Source organism: Bubalus kerabau, chromosome 4 (assembly GCF_029407905.1).
Source record: "Bubalus kerabau isolate K-KA32 ecotype Philippines breed swamp buffalo chromosome 4, PCC_UOA_SB_1v2, whole genome shotgun sequence".
NCBI lineage: Eukaryota > Metazoa > Chordata > Mammalia > Artiodactyla > Bovidae > Bubalus > Bubalus kerabau.
In genome coordinates, this window is record NC_073627.1 from 170,819,719 (window position 1) to 170,844,544 (window position 24,826).

General features: G+C 40.9%; 1 protein-coding gene across 1 annotated transcript; it reads left to right on the forward strand.

The window, feature by feature from the left end:
• Positions 1-5,296: 5,296 nt before the first annotated feature.
• Positions 5,297-24,374, forward strand: DNAJC25 (DnaJ heat shock protein family (Hsp40) member C25). The gene is made up of 4 exons (XM_055579315.1): positions 5,297-5,776; positions 18,855-19,007; positions 20,826-21,296; positions 22,694-24,374. The coding sequence occupies exons 1-4, from the start codon at positions 5,444-5,446 to the stop codon at positions 22,814-22,816; spliced, it is 1,080 nt and encodes a 359-aa protein (XP_055435290.1). The 5' UTR covers positions 5,297-5,443; the 3' UTR covers positions 22,817-24,374.
• Positions 24,375-24,826: the final 452 nt, after the last annotated feature.

Here is a 24,826-nt window from a genome sequence, read left to right on the forward strand (position 1 = left end):
GCTAGTCCCTTCTCCAGGGGATCTTTCTGACCCAGGGATCGAACCCAAGTCTCCGACATTGCAGGCAGATTCTTTACCACAATAAAAAAAAATTAATCTCAGACTGGGGGCAAGAGCCTCCTCTGAGTTTCTAAGGTCCTTATTTATTTACTTTCCCCTCAGGTGCAAGGGTAGTAGCTACATTTTGCATTTACTATTTCTTTAAATTTTTTTCTTGTATATAAATGTAATATAAAATCTACCACTTTACCCATTTTGAAGAGTACACACACTTCTAGAGGTTATGAGCTGAAACAAAATTGTTGGCAGGGTTGGTTCCTTCTGGGCTTCCCAGGTGGCTCAGTGGTAAAGGATCTGCCTGCCAATACAGTAGATGCAAGAGATGTGACTTCAGCCCCTGGGTGGGGAAGATCCCCTGGCAACTAACTCCAGTATTCTTCCCTGGAAAAAACAGGGAAGACAGCCCATAGGATAACAAAGAGTTGGATACGACTGAACGACTGAGTGACCGACTTGGTGCCTTTTGGGGCTTCTGAGGGAGGGTCTCTTCCATGGCTTTCTCCCAGCTCTTGCTGGTTGCTGGTGATCCTCAGGGTTCCCTGCCTTGTGGCAGCGTAACTCCAATTTCTGCTTCTGCCATCACATGGTTGTCTTCCCTGTGTGTGCGTCTCTGTTTTCTCCTCTTATAAGGTCACTTCTTAGTCAATGACTTCATTTTCATCGATTACATCTGCAAAGACCCTATTTCCAGTTAAAGTCATAGTCCCTGGTATCAGAAGTTGGGACATGAACATGTCTTTTGGGGGAGGACACAATTCAACGTACGGCAGGAGCCGTCACTAAGGTGGTGACAAAGAGAACTGGGGCCACACAGTTTGCACCACGTCTGCACATAGATCTGTTTACTTTCAGAAAAAAGAAAGCCTTCTTTTCCTTTCCCAGTCTTGCAGTGTGCTTCAAGCACCCTCTGTTGGCCGAGTTTAATATCCAGCCAGCTGGGAACAGGGCAATGCAGTTTGCAGAATACTGTATTTTAGGGCAGAGGCAACACATTCGTAACAGCCACCAGCTAAAGTTCTGCTTGCTTTGAAGGAAGCCTTCCCTATGTTAGTTTTATCTTGACCATAGAGTTCAAAATCAGCTATGGGACTATAAACTGGGAAGGGAAGAGTCCAAATCGAGGAGATGCTTAGGCTAGATCTGGTAGGATACAGCGGGTGGGAAGGTCCTGAAGTGGGAGAGGGATGATATTTTAGGCAGAAGGACCAGCATGAACAAAAGCAGAGTGTGTGATGGAATAGATTGTTGCAGAATCCTGAAGGCCGTGCTAAGGTATTTGAACGCTAATCTGAGGGTGAAGTTGGGAAATAGCAATATGAACAAATTTGTAATTAGAAAATGTCCCTTATCTCCAGGCAGCAGGGGAAGTCCTTCCACTTGGAAGGAGAGCCTGAGCAGGTAGCAATGAGCTTCTACAGGAGGAATGCGGATAAAGTAGGCGGGGAAACCTGCATAGCTGAAGAGTCTGATGGGAGACAAAGTTCAGTAAGAATCATCATATGTTTCAAGTATGGAAATGATCCGATGTGAATGTGGCTGGCATCTCAAACACAGTATGTTTCAAATGAATACACCATCTTACACTGTAAGTTTACATTCCTTCTGTGCTCCTAATTTCAGGAATGGCACCTGGTTTCCTAAACCTGAGTGTTATCAGGACTCATTCCCCTTCTTCAGTCTTCCAGAATTAAAAAAAAAAAAAACAAAACCTGCCCATTTTTTCTTCATAAATGGATCTCCACTTTTATCCATTCTTTGTCCATCCTTGGTGCTACCACCTTGAAATATCCCTGTAGTATCACTTGCTTGGACTGATAACTATCTCATTTCAGTCTACCTAACATCTCCCAGCTCATTTTCTCAGGCAGAATAATTGTTCTGAAATGCAAATTTGAAGGTACCACTTTGTTATGTAAAAATTCTACACTGGCTCTACATTGCTCTTAGGATAAAGAACAACTTCTTTATCCTGAAATAAAACGACCCCTCATAATCTGTCTTTTTCCAGTTTCATCCCCTCCACTCCTCATTCCCGACACCCCTAATCCAGCCATATAGACTTTTATTTCTAGAAAAGCTTCATGTTTTTTTCTTGACTGTCTCTTTTTTCTGCTTGGTACTTAACATCCCAACTCCCTTATCCCAAAACTTCTCCCTTACTCCCACCCCTCAAATTATCCTCTATTTGTCCTTTATTTATTTATCTTGAATGAGTACTGAATTTCATTTAAAAATTTCCTGCATCTATTAAGATGATTATATGTGTGTTTTTTCCCCCTCTTTTAGTATGGTAAATTCCACTGATTGAGTTTTCAAATTTTAAGCCAGATTTGTATTTCTGAAAATAGTCCATTCAGTCGTGATATACTAGCCTTTTCATATGTTGCCAACTTTTACTTGGGAAAATATCATGGAGTAACTTTGTGGTACACAATGCATGAAGGCTGTGAGTATCTTTCTCTCTCTCTCTCTTTTTTTATTTTGGACTGAGTGGCATGTGGCATCTTACTTCTCTGACCAGGGATTGAATCTGCACCCCCAGCAGTGGAAGTGAGGAGTCTTAACCACTGGACCACCAGGGAAAGTTCCTATTTGCCCTTTAGAGTCAGTTTTGATGTTAATTCCTTCTGGAATAATTGACTCTAACTGACATAGGTATACCTATGGCTGATTCATGTTGATGTTTGGCAGAAACCAACACAATACTGTAAAGCAATTATCCTTCAATTAAAAAAAAATAAATTTAATTTTTTAAAAATAGAGTCAGTTTAGATGTTAATTCCTCCTGGAATAATTGACCTGAACTAGCACTTGTCTTGATTCTAATAATTTTAAGGTAGGGAGCTTTCCTATATGTTTCCATTAATTCTCTCTTTCATATGTGTGTGTGTATATATATATATATATATATATATATATATATATGTAGTACATACATGGAGAAGGCAATGGCACCCCACTCCAGTACTCTTGCCTGGAAAATCCCATGGACGAAGGACCTTGGAAGGCTGCAGTCCATGGGGTCGCTGAGGATCAGACACGACTGAGAGACTTCACTTTCATTTTTCACTTTCATGCATTGGAGAAGGAAATGGCAACCCACTCCAGTGTTCTTGCCTGGAGAATCCCAGGGACGAGGGAGCCTGGTGGGCTGCCGTCTATGGTGTCGCACAGAGTCGGACACGACTGAAGCGACTTAGCAGCAGCAGTACATATATATATGAATATAATATACATATACACATATATAGTATATGTTCTATGTTAGAGGATATATCTATCTTTACCTTGTTTCATTTTCTTAAAAGAATCTATTGTATCTTAAAGTGTATTTATTTGCTTGTTTATTGTCTGTTATCCTCCACCAGAATATATGCTTCATATGATCAAGAACCTTGTCTTCTTTTCTCACCACTATGTCCCCAGAGCTTACAACAGTACCTAGTTCATAGTAAAGACTCAAGGGATATTTACTGAATGAATGATACAAACAACTTTGTTGAGATAAAGTTCTTCATGTTGCTATACAGTCTCATGTAATATTTGGGACATAATTATGCTAAAAATGTTTATCTGAAATTCAAATTTAACTGAACAACCTGTATTTTTTCTTGCACCTGTAACTCCAGAACACATTAGAGAATACGTGGATACATTTCCGGGGCTTCCCAGGTGGTGCTAGTGGTAAAAAGAACTCGCTTACTAATGCAGGAGACTTAAATGAGGGGGGTTCCATCCCTGGGTTGGGAAGATCCCCTGGAGGAGGGCATGGAGAATCCCATGGACAGAGGAACCTGGAGAGCTAAAGTCCGTGGGGTCCCAGAGTCCTGCACGACTGAAGCGATTTAGCACCCACACACCGATACATTTTTGATTGTCAGGATTAGGGTGGTGGTACTGGGCTGGAAGAAGCATAAGCTGGAATCAAGATTGCTGGGAGAAATATTAATAACCTCAGATATGCAGATGACACCACCCTTATGGCAGAAAGTGAAGAGGAACTAAAAAGCCTCTTGATGAAAGTGAAAGAGGAGAGTGAAAAAGTTGGCTTAAAGCTCAACATTCAGAAAACGAAGATCAGGCATCTGGTCCCATCACTTCATGGGAAATAGATGGGGAAAGAGTGGAAACAGTGTCAGACTTCATTTTTGGGGGCTTCAAAATCACTGCAGATGGTGACTGCAGCCATGAAATTAAAAGACGCTTACTCCTTGGAAGGAAAGTTATGACCAACGTAGATAGTATATTGAAAAACAGAGATATTACTTTGCCAACAAAGGTCTGTCTAGTCAAGGCTGTGGTTTTCCTGTGGTCATGTAAGGATGTGAGAGTTGGACTGTGAAGAAAGCTGAGTGCCGAAGAATAGATGCTTTTGAACAGTGGTGTTGGAGAAGACTCTTGAGAGTCCCTTGGACTGCAAGGAGATCCAACCAGTCCATCCTAAAGGAGATCAGTCCTGGGTGTTCATTGGAAGGACTGACGCTGAGGCTGAAACTCTGATACTTTGGCCACCTCATGCGAAGAGTTGACTCATTGGAAAAGACTCTGATGCTGGGAGGAATTGGGGGCAGGAGGAGAAGGGGACGACAGAGGATGAGATGGCTGGATGGCATCACCGACTCGATGGACATGAGTTTGAGTGAAGTCCGGGAGTTGGTGATGGACAGGGAGGCCTGGCGTGCTGAGATTCATGGGGTCGCAGAGTCGGACACGACTGAGCGACTGAACTGAACTGAACTGCTGTCATCTAGTGTGTAGAGACCAGAGACGCTGCTAAACATCTTACAACGGGTAGGACAGCCCCTAAAAGGCAAAGAATTATCCAGTTCAAATGTCAATAGTGTGGAGGCTAAGAAACCCAGAACAAGATGGCCATGCACTTTAAGTCAGATAACGTCTAGAATCTCTAAAAGTTTAGTTTATTTTTGGAAAGGCAGAATGGGGTTATCGAGACCCGGCTTTAAAACCCTGGGCACACATCTTGACGCTGAAAACCAGACCGCATGAGAGCTAGATTACCAACCGCAGCCGGTGAGGTCGTGATGCCTTAAAGACTGCGTGGAAAGGGGACAGTAGAGCGCTATGCACATACTGGTTAAGTGTACCTCAGAGACAGAGACATCCTTTAGGTCTGTCAGACTGAGAACAAACCCAGTTCTCTGGGACTAGGAACAAGTTTTCAAAGCTACCGGAAGCGGCCGGGCTGCTGAAGCGTCCTGTTCCCCTAGCAACAGTCGTTAAGGAAGTGGTTGTGGCCGCCGCGCCCGGTGCGCCTGCGCCGAGGCGCCGCGTGCTGACGTGGAGCTGAGCCCGGGCCGCCGAGCGGGGCGCAACGCGGAGTGCCGGGGTGCGGCTGGGCTCTCGGAGCCGTGGCCCAGTCGGGATGGCGATCCCGTTCGCTCCGAGCCGGGGAGCTGGGGCTGCTAACCGGCGCTGGTTAGTGCTGCTGCCGCCCCTGCTGCTCGCGCTGCTGCTCGCGCGGCCGGCGGCGGCCCTGGTGGAGGGACTCTACTGCGGCACGCGGGACTGCTACGAGGTGCTGGGCGTGAGCCGCACGGCCAGCAAGGCGGAGATCGCGCGGGCCTACCGCCAGCTGGCCCGGCGCTACCACCCCGACCGCTACCGGCCCGAACCTGGCGAGGAGGGCCCGGGACTGACGCCGCAGAGCGCCGAGGAGGCCTTCCTGCTGGTGGCCACCGCCTACGAGACTCTCAAGGTAAGCCTGGGGGCTGCGAGGAGCTGCCAGGGAAGCGCGCGGCGCGACCCCGTTGTCACCTGGCCGGTGGAGCGAGGCTCCCTGTGATTCCGGCGCCAAGCTCGACCAGCTCTACCATCATTAGGATGCTCGGGCTTTCCCAAGTGAGGGAGCCCACATGGCCCATTGACGAAGATGGGAACCCCCTCAGTCTTGGGGAGTAGCTAGCCCCCTACTTTTTGTGGCTGTCTTTGGTATGCAAAGGTTTGGGCTTATGATTTGGTGAAGGCATTTTAATAAGATGCAGCTCACACTTGGAAAGCAGGGTGATTGTTATTACCGAGGTCTGTGATAGAACACTGGAAAGATCTCCAATGACAGTGCGACTGCCCCAATTTGACATGACAGAAACTTGGTTTCAGGGGATGGTATTAATTGTGACATTCAGCTTGGACATAAGGTTCTAGAAAAACACTAAGAACACCAGATGTTTGACTTTTGGCTCTGACACCCCCATGTGACCTTGGATAGTGACTTAGTATGTCAGAGTACCTGTTTCTTCATATGCAGGATTATGGCCATGAAACCTGCTCAGTAGGTTGTTATGAGGATTAAATGATCAATGAGAAACCTCCTATATAGGAGCTGCAAATTTGTGCTTAATGACTTGAGTTTCAAGACTGAGAATTTCTAGTAGGAAATATTTTGTGAATATATGTGTAGTTATTTAACAAAGGATTTTTTGAGTCCTGTGGAAATCGGGAGGGCTTCCCTCCTAGCTCAGTCAGTAAAGAATCGGCCTGCAATGCAGGAGACCCAGGTTCAATCCCTGGGTTGGGAAGATCCCCTGGAGAAGGAAATGACAACCCACTCCAGTATCCTTGCCTGGAAAATCCCATGGACAGAGGAGCTTGGTGGGCTGCAGTCCATGGGGTTGCAGAGTTGGGCACGACTGAGCGACTAATGTACTTACGGGGATGGGGAGATTTAGTCTGATCCTGTTTTCTACTGCAGCAAAAAGCAAACTATAAGAAAGCACAAAGTACGAATCATATTTGGTGTGTTACTGTTTCAGGGTCTCTTCATGCTAATACAATGGCAGTTGCAGTTATAGTGTATTTTTTTCTGTTTTTTTCTTTCTTTTTGAGGCACAGTTTTTCATGTTGTATGGTCTGCTTTTAATGACTACTTTGAGTGGGGATAGTATAATTCAACCGTGGATTATTTTTCCAGATAAGATTTCTAGGGCTGAAAATACTGAGTCGAGGAGTTCATGGCTTGCTTTCCAGAGCAGTTCAGATAATATAGAGCCATAAAATCCACCAAATTCGTACCAACATTGGTGAGATTGCAGTTTTCATTGGCAATTACCTGAGGAATGCGGGATGGTGGTGGGGGGGGGTGGTTTGAGAAAGTGCTGTGGCCACAGGCAACCAAGAGGGCTTGGTTGTCTGTTATTTAGGATGAAGAGTGACTAAGGAAAGACTGCCGAAAGATGGGGAAATTTTTCATAAAAGGCAGCCTGGCACCTGAAGCTCCAGTCTGTTTTCTGCAGTGAGGAAAGAGAGCGGTCCAACAAGCAGCCAGAGCACCTGCCACTGTGCCTCCAAAGCCTCCGTAGCAGAGAAGCGAGCACTGGGCAGTGAAGAACGTCCAGAAGAGAGGCAGCAGAAACACTGGCAACTCTCGCCTTCTGCTGGGGTTGGAGATGGGTAGATTTGGCATGAAAAGGGTGAGCATAATATTAACAACTTTGAAAACAAATGCCAAGAGATAGAGACAGTACAGAAAATCTGGCCGGGGGGTGGGAGCGGAGGAACTCGCAGGACTCTTAACTGTTCTTGCTGTTTTCTTAAAGAGACAAATGCAGAGGCTGATCTGGTGGCTCTGTCACGGCTGCCTCTCAGCGTTTCTGCAAGTTTAGGACTGATTCGTCAGCTAATAAAGAGCTTGAGGAAATAATTTGTCCACTCAAGAACAAGGAACTTTGAGGCAGTTAAAAAGGAGTAATGTCTGGAGAAAGGCACACTGTTCCTCTTGATTGGGACAGGTTTGTGGTAGCTGCAGATGCCTCCAAACAGGGAACTAGAATTAGAATTGTGGTGACGGAGGGAGTGAGAGAGTGTTCTATAGTTTCCCCAACCCTACTCATTATTACTCAGGAGAACGGAAATTACTGTGAGAGAAAAGGGGTGTCTGGACTTAGTTCGGACCCTTGCTGAGCTCTGTGAAACCTTCCATGTTAATTTTATAGAGATAGATATGGATTCCACTTGCAACTGGAACACCTCCAGAAACTTTTTTTTAAAAAAACTTGATTGCAGATGCCCTCTCCTGGGATAAGGAAGAGGACTTTGTCTTGCTGTGTGTGCAAGCAGGTATTAAAAACAAATAGGGTGGTCTGATTTTATTGCTGTCATAACAGAGAATTGTGAGAAAGTTGTCAGAAGATATAATTTCTGGAGAATGCAGTGATCTGATCAACTGGGGTCATCCCCTCCAGGCAACAGTGTGTGTACGACGTGCACGTTCAGTCGTGTCCGACTCTTTGTGACCCCTTGGACTGTAGCCCACCAGGCTCCACTGTCCGTGGGATTTTCCAGGCAAGAATACTGGAGTAGGTTGCCATTTCCTACTCAAGCAGATCTTCCGGACCCAGGGATTGAACCTGCTTCTCCTGCATTGGCAGGCGGATTCTTGACCACTGCACTGCCTGGGAAGCCCGAGGCAAGAGATGTAACCACTGTTACATCTGTTATAGCTGATATCTGCTATGTATCAACCACTGTTACATGTGTTATATGTTGCACTTGGATTATATTCACAGCCTGGAAGGAGGGCTGCTGCTGCTGCTAAGTCGCTTCAGTCGTGTCCGACTCTGTGCAACCCCACAGATGGCAGCCCATCAGGCTCCCCCATCCCTGGGATTCTCCAGGCAAGAACACTGGAGTGGGTTGCCATTTCCTTCTCCAATGCATGAAAGTGAAAAGTGAAAGTGAAGTTGCTAGTGAGGGCTAAGAGGTCCATCTGGCTTTTACTTCGAGCAGGTCAGACAAAATAGTGGAGAAGTTGATGAGTTCAGAGGCTCTGGAATAAAGATAACCACAGACACCTGCCTGGAATTCCATATATCACCTCACGGGGGCAGCACTGCTGACTTGGGACCACTTTTCCTTTATATTTGCTCTTTCTGATACACACTATTTCTCCGTAAAGACTAGCAGTAAACCCTGTGAGAGTGGAAAAGGAGGGAGGGTCTTGGTAGGGCCTTGGGAAGACTGTGTTCTCCTTCACAGCCGTGTTCAGTTATTGCCGGCATATGGTGGGAAAAGTTGATTCTGTATTTCCTTTGTAGGATGCTCAGGTCTATGGGGTCACACAGAGTTGGACACGACTGAAGTGACTTAGCAGCAGTAGCAGGTAGATTCCATCTCTGGAATAGTGTATGTGACAGAAATTGTTTCTTTTGTGAAATCTGAAATAACTCAGTTGTAAATTCACTGGAGCCAGAAGCCTTTTTTTCCTCTCCCCCATAATTTTTTGATAACCTCCCTAATTTCCTATTGGTGTGTTCAAGCCTCTTAATTTTTTTTTAACATAAATAAGAAGCTATATTATATCCTCATTGTAACCTTACAGTGGTGTTCCATCAAAACTTGTAACAACCAAGCATCTCTGACTCACCAAAATGAGAATTATATTTGTGTAAGGTATGGTGGGTTTATGACTCTGAAGTTAGTCTTGGTTGAATAAACACCTCTTGGAGAGAGTTTTTTTAGATGGAGATTGTTTAAAAATATGATACTAATGTGATTTAAATGCAGTTGGTCAGACAAGGAGATATTATCACAGTTGGTTATTGTTTTTATAGCAACAGAGATTCTTCCTGTGAATAGAGAGAATGACCCCCCAAAAAGAAAAGAAAAAGGATGGTAATAATGGAGGGCAAAGGGAACTTGCCAGATGCTTTTACCAAGTCATGCTTAGTTCATGTTCTCAAATAACTTAAACTTCCAGATCTCAGCAGGGCTTGAAACCATTATGGTTTCACACGCTGCTTTATATTTGTTTCATAACATGAGTTGGGATGATGAAATAACTATTTAGTGTATTTGACTACTGGGGATTCAGGGGGACTCATGGACGTTGGAAGTTAAGTAAACAGACTCTCACTGTGTCAACGTTGGCTCTTTTTATGTGGATATAGCACTTATCACACTGCGCTGTAAATCCCGAGTAGCCCATCTCCCCTCTCCACTAAACCTTATTTTTGCATGTGTATCTGTGGCAACTAGCACACTGTCTGGCACATAGATAATGAAAGTTGGTTAAATACATACTCCTATCCGGAGATAGATTCAGATAGAACGGCAGTTGAAAGGGGACTTGTGGTGTTTTGACATGGGTATATGAAGCCTACTTTGACATTTTACCCCAAATTAACTGTAGTTTGAAAGAGTGGTACAGATAAATAAATTGGATAGATATGAATGAAAAATTCCTACATGAGAGAAAAATCACATTTCTATTTTTAAGGAGAAATTCTTTTCTCAGGGTTTTAAAGTGAGGACATTAATTCTGAGTATACATAAGAAGTGGATGAACTAGATAAAATGAGAAGGCTGGCATAGAAGTAAGCAGGTGAGGAAATAGGTGGTAAGGAAGGATGCACTTATAAAACCTGCAATTGGTAGACAGTGGTAGAGTTTGATAGCATTTTGCAAGATCACAAGACAAGAACACAGAAAAGGTCTTGGAGGTATTACTGGCCTGCAGGTTATCTGATACTTTGAAGGGATGTGTAGAGCGTACCTTCTACTTCAGCCTTGTCTTGGCAGGGAAGTCACAGGAACACTTCAGTTTCTCTTTATCGGTCTGGTTGATGGGGCAGGACTTTCGCAGTTAAGAATGATTTGGCAAAAGGGGGATTCTGAACTTCCTGCCTTGTTATGTTACTGTTTATTGTTCTCCCTTTGTATATTCTCTTAATCAACCTTGTCTCCTAACTGGTACTGACGTAAGTTCCGAAGGAGGAGACCGTAGCAATGAAAAAGGCACAGTTCCTGCCTTTAAGCTTTTAGTATAATAAGGAGACACATACTTATTGTTCAGTTATTATTTATTTAAGTTACATAATTAAATTGTGTAGATTATATTGCAACACTGAGAGGGCACAATTATTTCTTCTTGGAGGACTGGAGAAGAATGTACTCTTTGATCTGGATCTAGAACAGTCACCACGGTTGACTGTGAAGGGACATTTCTGGTAGAGAAAATTCTCAGTCAATGAAAACATGGAGTTGTGAGTGTGCAGGGCTTGTTCCAGCAGTGAGATGTACAATCACTTTTGTGCTTTTCCCAGGGACTCTGTTTTGGAGGAAGAAAATTAGCTGCATTTATTGGTATTACTATCCTATTGGTGTTATTGTTTTTTCTTTTTCAGCATCGATCCACATTTTAAGCAGTCATTCATAATAAATGTGTATCCATAAAAATAATAGAAATGATGTGAACTTGTATTACAGTTGTGATGCTGATAAACAGCCAAGCTGAGTAAGCCTGATAGCAGATGGTTTCATTCATATTGGTCACAGCTCCACGTAACACTTATACATTTGGGGGGCCTTTTCTGGGTTTAGTGGGAAAGATGACATGTTGAACAGTTCTGCCACTGGCCCAGAAGGATGTGGTACCTTTTGTGCCACATTTGCTATTTCTGCTGTAAACCCATAAGTGTTGTTTACTTTTCACTCATCCCTTAATGTCACCTATTCAGTTCAGTTCAGTTCAGTCGCTCAGTCATGTCCGACTTTTTGCGACCCCCTGAATCGCAGCACGCCAGGCCTCTCTGTCCATCACCAACTCCTGGAGTTCACTCAGACTCACGTCCATCGAGTCAGTGACGCCATCCAGCCATCTCATCCTCTGTCATCCCCTTCTCCTCCTGCCCCCAATCCCTCCCAGCTATTACTCCCTACTTATGGCCAAGGTTGATTAAACACCAGATGTGTTTAATTCTAGTGCTGTGACTCTCTGACACATGATGTCATCAACAACCCATCAGAGCTTTTGAATAACACAAAAACTACTGAGTTGATGTAATTCTAGGCAGAAACTAAGCACTTGACATGTTAATTTTGCTTGTGTAGGTTTATCATAGGTAAATGGAATATTTTGAGATATTCACAGCACGAAGACCCATAGTGTACTTTTAGAGATTGTAGGGGATCTAGTGTTTCTAGGTTAGAAGCCTCTCAGGTGCGTGGTAGGGAGAATGTTTCAGGAGACTGGAAGTAGTTTGGGATGTCCCCTTTAAAGTATGTTCAGGTGTGTTGACCTTTATGTATTGGTGAGTTACCAGATGTTTGAAAGTGGATAAGTAACGCAAGTCTGATGTTTGTTTCAGAAAGAAGGTTCTGGGAACAAGATTGAGGATGGATTGGGGAAGGCAGGAAGCTTTTCTTGACTGAACTCATTTTACTTCCACCTTAGTCTTCTGGAATCTCACCATTCTGCTTTCATAACTTGGGAATCTCTTAACTGGTTCATCTCTCATTCCTTAATTTTGAAACTGGGGTCACATTTTTCTTCTTTCTTCACCATTGGCTGTCCTTACTTCCTTATACCCCATCATTTAAACTGTCACAGACTGACGTGTGCGTCAGCACACATCCTGAAGCTGCTCTTCCCAAGGTGAGCAGTGATGGCTAAGCCTCAGATCAGAGGGCTGCTCTCCCTTTTGGAACTGTTTGTGGCATCGGATGGCCACCAAGTAGTTCTTTAAGCTGCTCTTCTTTGACTGCCTTGATGTAATTCTCTCCCTTTGCTCTGAGCTTTCTAGCCATTTCTTTCAGTCTTTATGGTCTTCTTTTTCCTCTGCCTTCACCTTAAACATTGCATTTCCTTAGAGTCTTATCTTTTGAGTACTCTTTCCTTTTTGTTTTCCAATCTCTTCTGATGAAACTCAACAGCATCCTTGACAGTCCTGAAATTTGTGCATTCTCTGGGTTCATATTTTTAAATTGTCTCTCATTTGTAGCACAGGTACCCAAAATTAAACATGAAACCAATTCTGTTATCTTTGTTAAAAGCATAAATTTTAAAAGAGGATGACTCTCATACAAAATGAACACATGTCAAAGATTTTATTTAGCTCATTAATTAATGCAGGAACCAATAAGATATTAAAGTGAAAGTCGCTCAGTCGTATGCAGCTCTTTTCGACCCCATGGAATAGTCCATGGAATTCTCCAAGCCAGAATACTGGAGTGGGTAGCCGTTCCCTTCTCCAGGGGATCTTCCCAACCCAGGGATCGAACCCAGGTCTCCTGCATTGCAGGCGGTTTCTTTACCAGATGAGCCGCCAGGGAAGCCCAAGAGAAAAAGTATCATACCCTTTACAGTCAAGACAAGGAGTGCTGAAATGCCTGTAATACTGGTCAGTATGACAAGGCAGTCATCAGTTCCCTTATTTCTACTGGACACAGTTTGTCTTTGTGTGAATAAGAATTATTTGCATTACTCCCAGTTTTCCACAAGTTACTTTTTTTCCTACAAAGTGAAAGTAGACTTTTCAAAGATAAATAAAAGCATGCCCCTCCTACAGGAATAGGTAATCCCTGGAGGCTCTAGGCATTGGAAAGCTGTCCAGTAATTTTTTTCCTCCCCATTTCAAAATCTTCCACAGTTTCCCCTTGCACCTTATCCACACGTGATGCCCTCTTCCTTTACTCTTAGAATAACATGGTTCACAGAGTGACTATAATTAGAAACATCACTGTTCTCAGCGTGATTGATTCCTGTACCCCTTTAATCACTAGAAGTCTTATTTTTTTCTACTTCTTAGTCTCTGAAATCTGTTTCTCCCTCATTCCATTCTTTATAATACTGTCAGAGTTATCTTCCAAAAATACATACTTCTACTCAGTGCTGTTAGTCTCATACTTGAAAACCATTTTGTTTGAATAGCGCAGACAGTTCACACTCTTTTAACATTTGAGCATGGCATGTACAAGCCTCTGCAGCTCTTATCAAACCTGTCTTCCTGGCCACATTTGCTACTCCTTTCTTCCCTAAACCTCCCCAGTGCCTCAGCTTCACCGAATCTGTTCTATTCACTATGCTTCTGAACCTTAACACGTGCTGCTCCCTTTGCCTGGAACAAATTTTGCTGCATCTTATTTACTTTTCAAGATTGAGCACTCATTTCATGCCTTCTGTGAATCCTGTTACCAGTGGTCTCGGGCAGAGAAGTCAGTGCTTAGTCCACAGCTTTTCTTGCTTGCTAGATTCTTCCTGTACATGGGGGAGCTCTTGAGGCCAGGACTTTTGTTTGTCTTTTTATCCCCCTTTGTGTTCAGCACATTTCTTAAATGCCTTGCATAACTGTTTGCTGAGCTGAAAATAACTAAGGTTTTTTAAAGCTCAGGTAACCAAATAGATGGTTAACAAACTGAAACACAGGAACAGATCTGGATTGTGACCATGCTGAACTTGAGATATTTATGTTACATTTAGGAAATGTTCAGGAGATATCTCAAAATAAGAGGAGCAGGGAAAACAGATCTGAGTGTCACTCTTACGTGGTATAGAGGTGATACTGCAAATGGTGGATGTTGCTGTGAGCGCATGCAGACTGAGAAGAGAAGATGTTTAAGAGGACAGTTGCCTGAGTGGCTGCTGGGCAGGGAACAGGAAGAGAAATGGAAACTCGGAGCAGTTAACTTTCTTCCTCTTTAGTAGTCTAAAGAGGTAGTGTAATAGTCTGGAAGGAAAATCAGGTGTTTTTTTTTTTTTTAAAGGATCATTTGTGTGTGAGTTTCTTTCAAAAATAGGATGAATATATATATATTTTAAGAACGAACTATTACTGTATTTTCATATATTATTGATTCTTGGCCTTTACCATCCTAAATGGTTTCTATTATTTGTGTAATCAAAAATTTTTAATATGAAACTGGTTGCAATATCAAATTATTGCAGTTTACATCTGTTGAGATCAAACAATTCATTATTTCTTTCAAGGACAAGAACATAATATATTTTTGCCTATGGGGAGGGGGGAATGATCATTTTCACAAGAGAAGGAAGGATTCAGTACTTTCTTTGCTTGTGGGTTTCCTCTTATTCACTTTTGATCTAGATATTGGTGGTTATGTTCCAGTCCTCCTGCATATGCCCAAGAGGATTGGGAGTGGAGTGAACACCAGCAGAAGCACCATTTTTTCCTGTAGAGATTAGAGACAAGGCGCTTATTGCCCTGCTTGTCAAGGCTCAGGACAGAGAGGAGGAAGAAACAAGTATAAAGGTTTTGGCTTTGGAAAGAAGCTGGAATCTCCTGACCCTGGGACCTTAAGATCCACAAAATTGCTGAAAGAAAAAGTACTACCTTATTGAAAGGTAAGACATTACACTGTTTTAAGGTTTAAGCTCTTATAGCCACATTAGCATATCTTTATAAGCTATGAAATCAAGCAGTCATTTCTGCCAAGCCCAGGTTTTTGTGGTAACCTATCCCACCTTCATGGTGAGGTGGAGACCTGGGTAGCTGGGGAGATGTCTGCAGTGAGGGAGAGCCTTTACAAAATTTCATTCAGTTTTGAAATGTTATTTATTGAATGCCAGGCACTGTGCTAGGCCTTGGATATACAGAGATTAATGGATGACCCTACCTGCCTTCTAGAAGTTCTCATTGAAGGCAAAGATAAAAACCCTGATGATTACAATGTGATAAGTGCTATAATAAATGGGTAATAAGTGTAGTAAGAGTGGTCTGAATCTGTCTACTATTGTTTATGTCCTAAGGGTTAATAGAAGCTCATGAGGTTGGGTAAAAGGAAAGAGCATTTGAGTTAAAGTGAATTATCTGTTCAGACATAGATATAAAAGAGCATGTTATACTTAAGAAGAACACACCAAATTCCAGAAGTTGCTATCTAATGTTTGCTGTGGGCAAAAGAAGAGAGAGTGATGAGATGTTACTAAGTAGGTAAACTTAGGCCAGTTACGGAGGCCGTGTTGCATGCCAAGAAAACTGACTTCCCTTACTCGCCACTGGGGATGAACTTCCCTTACTCGCCACTGGGGAGCACTGGAGATGACAGACAGACAAACTGTGAGGCTACTTAGGTCCCAAGATGGCCAGGAGGAAAGATAGATACATGATATTAAAAGAAGAATGTGCATGAAACTCTTTAACTGGGTCCCAGTCTGTCTTTTCTTTTCTCCTAATACTCCTGGTGTCCTGTGTTCTTATCAGGTTGATTCTAAACTCAGTAGGTTACTGAAGAGTAGGACTTTATGACTTAGATTGTTGAGACTCCCTAACTCTTCAATTTGTGCCAAACTTGAAACAACCTTGTAAAGTGTATTATGCATGGCTCAGCTTAAAATCCATTTTCTTCATTCTGGAGAGAAAGCTATAAACCCAGTAAAGAAAGAAGATTGTGGCTGAATAAATGCTGTAACAAGGGGAACGCAGGCCTTCTTGTCTCTAATCATGACCAAAACAGGGTCATGAAATTATGAGCCCCAGGGAAAAGAAAACCATTCTAAGAGAAGTCAGGCTTGACCCTGAAACTGTTTACAGGGATGAGGCAGTTTGAGGACTCATTATAGAGGGACCTCAATAGACCCCACAGGCTCTGGTGACAATAGAGAGGCCACACATAAGGTATACATTTTGAAGTTGCTGGTGCTGGAGCCTTAGCTGGCCATCCTGTTAATGAAGCTCTGGGCTGGATGGAGTCACAGATCTAGGGGCCAGGGAGAAGATGGTGACTCGGGGGTAAGACACGGGTGAGATGCTTGCAGAAGGATATCTGCATGCCATGGATTATGACCTTTACTAAGATAAGAGAACAAAGAAGAGAGCATAGCCACCAGACGCGTGGTATCCACAGAGCGCATTTCAGTGGCACTCAGATCTCGCTGGATGCTGCAGCCAGGAGGAGTGCAGACAGGCAGACCTGGCTGAGGGCTTTGCGGGGATAAGGATGCTGGAGGACTGTAGGAGCCTCACCCCGGGGGCAGTTAGTTTCAAAACTTGTCATCTAGTTGGAGCAAGGAGAAGAATCGTGTTTGAACAAATACATTTCACAAAGCGTCTGCCGAGGCTGGGAGGCTGAGTTAAAAGGCAATAATTTCAGGCCAGAAACAGAGCATATCTATAAAATTAGTCCCAAAAGCAAAAAAAAGATGGAGGGAGGATGGAAAAATTCTCAAAAGGTGTCCTGAAGTACTCAAAATGAGGTACACCACATAGGCTTTAGTCTTCAGAGCTATCTGTATAACCTGTAACGTTTTACCCTCTTCAGGTTAGAAGCTCTAGAATATGATGATGGCTTATAGAAGAGCAATGGACTGACAGCTGAGGCGTGTGGCGTGCGGCTTGCAGGGTCTCAGTTCCCTGACAAGGGATTGAACCTGGGCGGTCGCAGTGAAAGCCTGGCATAGGATCACTAGGCCACCAGGGAACTCCTGAGAAAATCTTTTCTGATGAAAGAGAATGTACAAGAAGTGAATTTGAAAATATCAGCCTGAGCTCAGCTTTCCTTATATAACAGATGATTCTCATATCGGCTCTCCATATAGTGCCATGGAGTAGACTTTAAATATATTTACATCTGATTATACTAGATACTACTTCATCTAGCTTCAAATTCTAGTCAGAGGTAAAAAATATTTTGAATGTAATGAATGTAAGAACTGTTACCAAGAATGTGCTCATTCAAATTCAGAATTCTTTTTTTTTTTTTCCAAATTCAGAATTCTTCATAGGAAATATATAGTGATTTTAATGGGTACAGGAAAGATTTTGTCATTAGCAAACTTTTTATTTTAAATCTAAGAAACTGCATTTTGGAGGACTCAGGACTCAGAACAGATCCAAGCACCTCTGTGGTAAAGCACTAAACGTAGATTTTGAAATGGTTTTGCTAATAATCTGCAGCTTTATGAATATTGAATAATTAATTTATCATAGAAAGAAATCCTCTAGGTTTAAAAAAGATTTTTGTTTTCATAATGGTTTCTGTTGTGGTCACTTACAGATGAAAGAATTTGCTGTGGTTTTAGTGTTTAACATTTTTTCTGGAAACAAGACAAGCTGAAAAACAGGTTTTTGTGGGATTAAGAAAAAAAGCAAATCATAATTTAATAGCTTTTTAACCTATGTAACTCAGTAAAAGATTGGCATTTGTACCCGTTACAAACTGATTAAAATTACAGAAGGTTTTTAAAAATGTTTTATTTGTAAACATTTGAGCAGCATTTCAGAAGGCTATAATTTTTTCAGCATGTTTACATGATTAAGAAAGAGCTATATATTACTTTATTTATGAACTGGGCTGTGAAAACGTGTTACAATAGTAAAGGAGTACATATTTTTAACATGTTTTTATATGATATATGTCATTTGATATTCAAAACAGCCCTGTAAAATTAGTAGGGGAGCTATTAATATCTCTTTTATAAGTGGAGAAGAGTGAGGCTCAGAGAGGCTAAAATTTTTGCCTGAAGTCACAGAGGTAGATTTTGACCATTCTACTCCATCAATGTTTCAGTGTTTCCTTGAGATGAACATAATTCAGTTTTGAGGGCATAGACTGGTTTTGTCTATTTTTTTGTAATCTTCATCTTTGCTTTCAGAAGAAAACCTCCTATACAAGGCTGGGAAATGATTGTGAATATATACAACAGAAATAAGCATTCTTTTTTCTATCAACAGTTACTGAGAGCAGGTGTCAGCATGCTTTTAAAGTTGAAGAGCAAAGCTATATCCGTGTTAGCACCGCAGCACTGGCTAAATAAGCATAGTTCATTGCTGTTCAAGTGTTTTTATTTTTTCCAGGAGGCCTAATCTTACTCAAGACTTTGAGGAAAAATTTAAATTCTGCTTTATACCTAATCTTAAAGTTCTGGAAAACAAATTTGTGTGTGCCTTTGAGGAATTATGGGAAATCTTTTTGACAATTTGTTCTTTTACTCAGATTGACTATATAATTATAAAATTCTAGGTTTGACTTCAACAGATTATTAACTAAGGCCATTTTATGAGCTGTCATATGAAACTGGGCGTCTTGTTATTTTTATTTTACAGGATGAAGAAACTCGGAAAGACTATGATTACATGCTGGATCACCCGGAGGAGTACTACAGCCATTACTACCACTACTACAGCCGGCGCTTGGCCCCGAAGGTGGATGTGCGGCTGGTGATTTTGGTCAGCGTGTGCGCTATTTCACTGTTGCAGGTCTGTATTGATGGGTATGTTTATCTACGTGCATGTGAAGGAGTGCACATTGCCTAGTGCTGGTCATTAAAACTGAAGTAGAAGTATGTTTTTGTGCAGTTTTACTTCCAGTTCAGATTAAGTTTTTATGTTAGAAAAATATTTAATCAGTTGTTAGTATTGGAATCTTTGACGGCAGGAATCGTGCATGTCATTATATAACGACTAAAACGAATTACCAAAGAACAAACCTAGATCTCTTCCTCATTGCCTGCTCTGTATTTTCCATATAACTGCCAGAGTGAATGTCAACTAGATCCCTATGGTTTACTGGTGACCCTTGAGCAGCACGGGTTTGAATTATGCTGGGTCCGCTTATACTCGGCTTCTTTGCACCAGTTGCGGTCCTCGTTACAGGACCACACAGTGGAGGTTGTTGAATTGGAGGACAGGGAGGAACCGTGTATATGTACAGTTGGCACCTATGGAGGGCCAACTATGAGCTACACGCAGAATTTGCAGAGGATGGGGCCCCCTCGTGTTGTTCAAGGACCAAACTGAACTTTCATAGGACTTTTCAATGATTTCCCATTAAACTTGGGGAAAAATCCAAATTCCTTAATATGGTCTAACAAGTCCTGGCATCTGCCTACCAAATGCCAGGGGTGTAGTGCTTGCCACCATTGCAACAAACAAAAATCTCACACATCTCCACATGACAGCTTAAGGGCACTACTGCTCCCGTTTAAAAACCCCTGAAATAGAGTAAAAGTGCTACAGTAACTTTATGTTGTTTTACTATATCACAGAAATATAAGTTCAGCCTGAAATGAGTTTTCCCTACTATAATTCCTAAACTAACCATACCTATCATATCCTCCTCTAGAGGGGAAGGAAAAAAAAAAAATAAGTGACTGGAATGAAGCAATTTGCTAGTTTCAAAATTACTTCTCCAGTTTAATTCCCAGAAATGAAATTCAATTTCTGTGACAAGAGAATTCCTATTGAAAACTAGGATTGTATATTTTAAATGTTTCAGCTTTTTTAGTATTGCCTTTTCAACAGGAAGAGGAAGGGCAATTTTACTTTTCTGTTTTAGATAACATAATACTCTAGTCACTTTTTTTGTGTGTGATTAATAGATTGCTTCTATAATATTTTAGGATACTGGTATAATTGCTGTATTTATTCAGTAAAATAGCTGAAAAGTGTGGTGAGGTACTATATGAGGAGTAGGACTTTTTCTGATAATAAAACCCTTTGTGGTTGAATATATTTAAGAAATAATTAAATGTTTTCCTGCCCAAATAAGTAAAGATTCAAACATACTTGAATCTTTCAGTTCATAATATGATGAACAGTACTGTGGTATGTGCAGATGGTTTAGAAATAGATAAATATCGTTGCCTGAGTCTATACCCTGTGATTGTTTGAAAGAAACTCCTTACCACCTAGTTTTGCCATTTGACTCCTCCAGTAAGTAGATTGCAACTTTAAAGAAAGAAGAGAGATTTCTTAACTGCGATCTAAGGAGGCGTCGGATGGTAAAGATGTGGGATCAACAGGTACGGTGTGATTCCCCTGAGCATCCTTTGATCCTGGGTGTCTCCTATGGAGAATCACTGGCTTTTTGGCTCAGCTGATGACTTATCTGACTTGTCAGTCCTGAAGATTCCCATGTCCACACAGCTATTATTCAACTGTATCTTTAACCTACAGAGTAAGATCTTTGATGTCTCTGTTTTTAATCAGAATGGGTTTTTTTGCGGGCAGGGTTGTGTTCACCAAGATGAATTTTGGTAATAAAAGTGACCCATTTTTCTTTGTTCAATATTCTAGTTTTTCAGCTGGTGGAATAGCTATGACAAGACGATCAGCTACCTGGCCACGGTGCCCAAGTACCGAATCCAGGCCATGGAGATTGCCAAGCAGCAGGGGTTACTGAGAAAAGCCAAAGAGAAGGGTAGAAACAAAAAGTCCAAAGAGGAAGTTCGTGACGAGGAGGAGAACATCATAAAGAACATTATAAAAAGTAAAATAGATATAAAAGGAGGCTATCAGAAGCCCCAGATACGTGACCTTCTCCTGTTTCAGATTCTCTTAGCTCCTTTTCACCTGTGCTCGTATATAGTGTGGTATTGCCGCTGGATCTATAATTTTAACATCAAAGGCAAAGAATACGGGGAAGAAGAAAGACTGTATATCATACGTAAATCTATGAAGATGTCAAAGTCTCAGTTTGATAGTCTAGAAGATCATCAGAAAGAAACTTTTCTTAAACGGGAGCTTTGGATAAAGGAGAATTATGAGGTGAGTAATGACTCTGCTGTGATTTTTACTGTTATCTTCCTTACCAACTTAAAACTAAAGGATCACAGAAGTGTGCTCTAATTTCTGAAATTGAAGAGTTCAATATGGATAAAGATCTTTTGTTGACAATATAACTAGTAGTTATAACAATATAACTAGACAATAAAACTAGCCAGTTTTTAACCTGTAAATTTGTCCTTTTAAAAGATGAACTTCAAATACTTTAATTTACTAATGCTAAACATTTAAAAAATGGTCTAATTTGTTATGTTAAATTGCACGGGGATAGAATGTATGTTTGCAAGGATGTCACCATTTTCTGTTAATTGCACTAAGTAAACTTTGATTGTAACATCATATGGAAAACCTGAACTAATTTTATGGCTGACCCAACCAATATATGAAAAGCTTTCACTTTTAAGTAGTTTAAGCAGCCCGCTATACAATAAACTGTCTGTCATGGGGTGCTATCCTGGGCTGAATTATGGTATTATGTGAAATTATCTTAGGCATTACTTCCTGAAATTGGGAAGTAACGTAATTTCTTTCTAAAATTTGATATGGCTGTGAAATTGGTTATGAAAACTTGTCCATTTAACTTCAACTGACATCCACTAACGATTATAGAAATGAAAGATATTCTTTGTTTTTAACCTCTGTGGTTTGTTTAACCTTCTTTGGGAACTTTAAAAATATTTTGAAAAACCAATAATTATCTTTGAAGATAAAAGAAGTTGTAAGTTCAGTTTGGAGACAGAAGTATTTATAAGGTCACTTTGTTCCTTGGTTAGGATCAACATATACTTAAAGTCATCTGTTAAATTTACTGAGTACCATGTTAAGAAAATTTATGTTGATTCTTTAATATTGGATGTTAGTTGTAGAGAAGAAATGTTTAAACCCTTTAAACTCACATATAATTTCAAGGAAGAAAAGAATGTATTTCCAGGTTATAGAAATCAGTGGAAAAAAACACTAGTTCTTACATGAGTTGTTGTTTTTTTATTTTTTAATTTAACACTGAATGTTAAAGTGCTTAATTGCTTAGTATTTTTTGGCGCATGGTCTTCAGAAGACAAACCAATACATTCATTGGAAACTTTTACCTAAAATTATATTTGAAACATATAAACATGCTGTTGTTGTTCAGTTGTTGTGTCCAACTCTTTGCACCCCATGGACTGCAGCACACCAGGCCTCCCTGTCCCTCTCCATCTCCTGGAGTTTGCCCAAATTCACGTCCATTGAGTCAGTGATGCTATCCAGCCTTCCATCCCCTGCCGCCCTCTTCTCCTTTTGCCCTCAGTCGTTCCCAGCATCAGGGAAACATGCCATAAAGCTAATGAAAACGTTTCTCTTTGGATTGTCAAATCAGTTCATGTTATTTATACTTATAGGTCTACAAACAAGAGCAAGAAGAGGAACTAAAGAAAAGACTGGCAAATGACCCTAGATGGAAAAGATACAGGAGATGGATGAAGAATGAAGGGCCTGGACGGTTGACATTTGTGGATGACTGAAGACCGCTGGAATGCTGCTGTGCCAAACCTTAACTGTGATACTATTTTCATACCTGAATTATTTTAGCAGTGTAACCTCAGCAGCAACTAAAATTCCTCAAGAATTAAACAGAATAATGTAGACATTTAAACTTTCCCTTCAAACTTTATACATAAGACATTTATGATTGTTCAATTTTTATAATCGATTTGTGGATTTTGTTAAAAAGACTTAACATGAAGATTTATTAGTTGCCATTTAAAAGTTTTATATCTTTAGTTAAAAATTTGACATGAAAATTTATTAGATACCATTTAAAAATACTATGTGTTAAGTGTTTATTCTTCAAAAATGTTTCCTTATTCTTTGTTATAGTGCTACATTTTTCTGCTTTTGTGACCTCTGATAGTTTCACAGAACGTAATTATAACAGCATTTAATAACGTTATTGAGCGTGTCTTTCTAGACACAAACTTCTTCAGCAAAATGAATTCAACTATCATGTCATCTTCATGACAGTCATTATAGGATTGAAATAAGTTCAAAATATCTCTCTGGGAGAGTCTTCTGCTGGGCTGTCTCTATACTATCTCCCCCAGTCATAATATTGTTAATAAGATCAGAAACTCTCCAGGAGAGTGAATGTACCTTCCTGTCCTTGTGGGATGGTCTTGATTACAGTCATTATAAGACTATAAGACTATAACTGTGTTCGCAAACATTTCTCCAGAAGAGGACCTTGTAAGAAGGTCTTTTTGTACCACAGCATTGCTTTCTTAATCCTCCCTTCAATTAAAAAAAAAAAGAAAACAGACAGAGCGGAAGTAGTGTAATGAAAAGTTCATATATTTTGAAGTCCTTGATGAAAAATCCATTTTATGTGAGCATCTTTACATGAGTTTAAACCAGAAAGAAGAGGTGCATGGGTGTGTGCTGTTCTATCAGACAATGAAGTGTAAACGTTTTATACGTGTGGAAGTGAAAGTAATTCACACGTAATTTGACTGAATCGAGTATGATACTGGAGCAGAGTATCAAAACACATTCATGGTAGTTGGTCAGTACTCCTGTTAAAAGATATACCCCAGCCCATCATAGTAATAAAATGGTTGCAGTATATCCCAAGTTTGTTGATATGCCATTTTAAGTCAAAGATTAACATATTGCTTTTGTATTATTTTAAAAGATGTAGCATAAAAGTATAGCATAGTAGATAGGCAGAATCAGTTTCTCCTCAAAGGCAACTAGTCCTTTCAAGAGCTCAGCCCAAATATCTGACACATACAAAGATGCAGGAGGGAAAAGTTCACCATACTTGTTAATATAGCAAAAGATCTGAGGTGGATTATTTATTTCTGTGAGTGAGGGCCTGTTACCTCATTAGAAAATTAGGGGAGCAGCCTGGCTAGATGATCACTAAGGTCCTTTTGCAGCTCTAAAATTATATAATATTTATATTTTTGTAGACTTCAGACGAAAGTGTTTTATGCATCCATTCTTTTTTGGGAGGGTGGAGAAGTCACAGCCCTAAATTATAGGAAGCTGTGTTTCAAACCCCAAATGCCCAACTCTTAACCATAGGTAATGCCTTTTAAAGGTGCTGCACTTGTCTGTAGAGTCCGTAAGCCCCGTCTCAGTGACTGTGTTATCGTACATTTGACACACAACAGTATTATCTAAGGATGAAAGTGTGTACCATATGTTACGAAGACCAGAAAGAAATGTAGGTACTTGCCCTTCTGTTAAAATTTCAAATAACTTAATGATTAACTGTATTTTTTTTTTAAACCTAGTGATAAGGAAAAATAAAAGGACTGAATGTGTTAGCATTCATAAAGGTTGACTGATGAAAACAGTGTATCTTTGGATATTATTTTGCATATATATGTTAGATTGCTGTATTTCTTTTGGTCTTTATATAGGAATCTCATTTCTGGAATTGTTCCTGGCAACCTGCTTACTTGGTAAAAGTTTGGTCTGTCTTTTGGAATCATGGCCATTGCATGGGTAAGAGGAATGGACTCTCCTTC

Excerpts from the sequence above, each read along its gene's own strand:
- DNAJC25 (XM_055579315.1), top strand. The coding sequence starts at position 5,444 with ATGGCGATCCCGTTCGCTCCGAGCCGGGGAGCTGGGGCTGCTAACCGG. Across the intron at positions 19,008-20,825 it reads GCGCTATTTCACTGTTGCAG|TTTTTCAGCTGGTGGAATAG; the intron begins GTCTGTATTGAT and ends TCAATATTCTAG. Across the intron at positions 21,297-22,693 it reads GGATAAAGGAGAATTATGAG|GTCTACAAACAAGAGCAAGA; the intron begins GTGAGTAATGAC and ends TTATACTTATAG.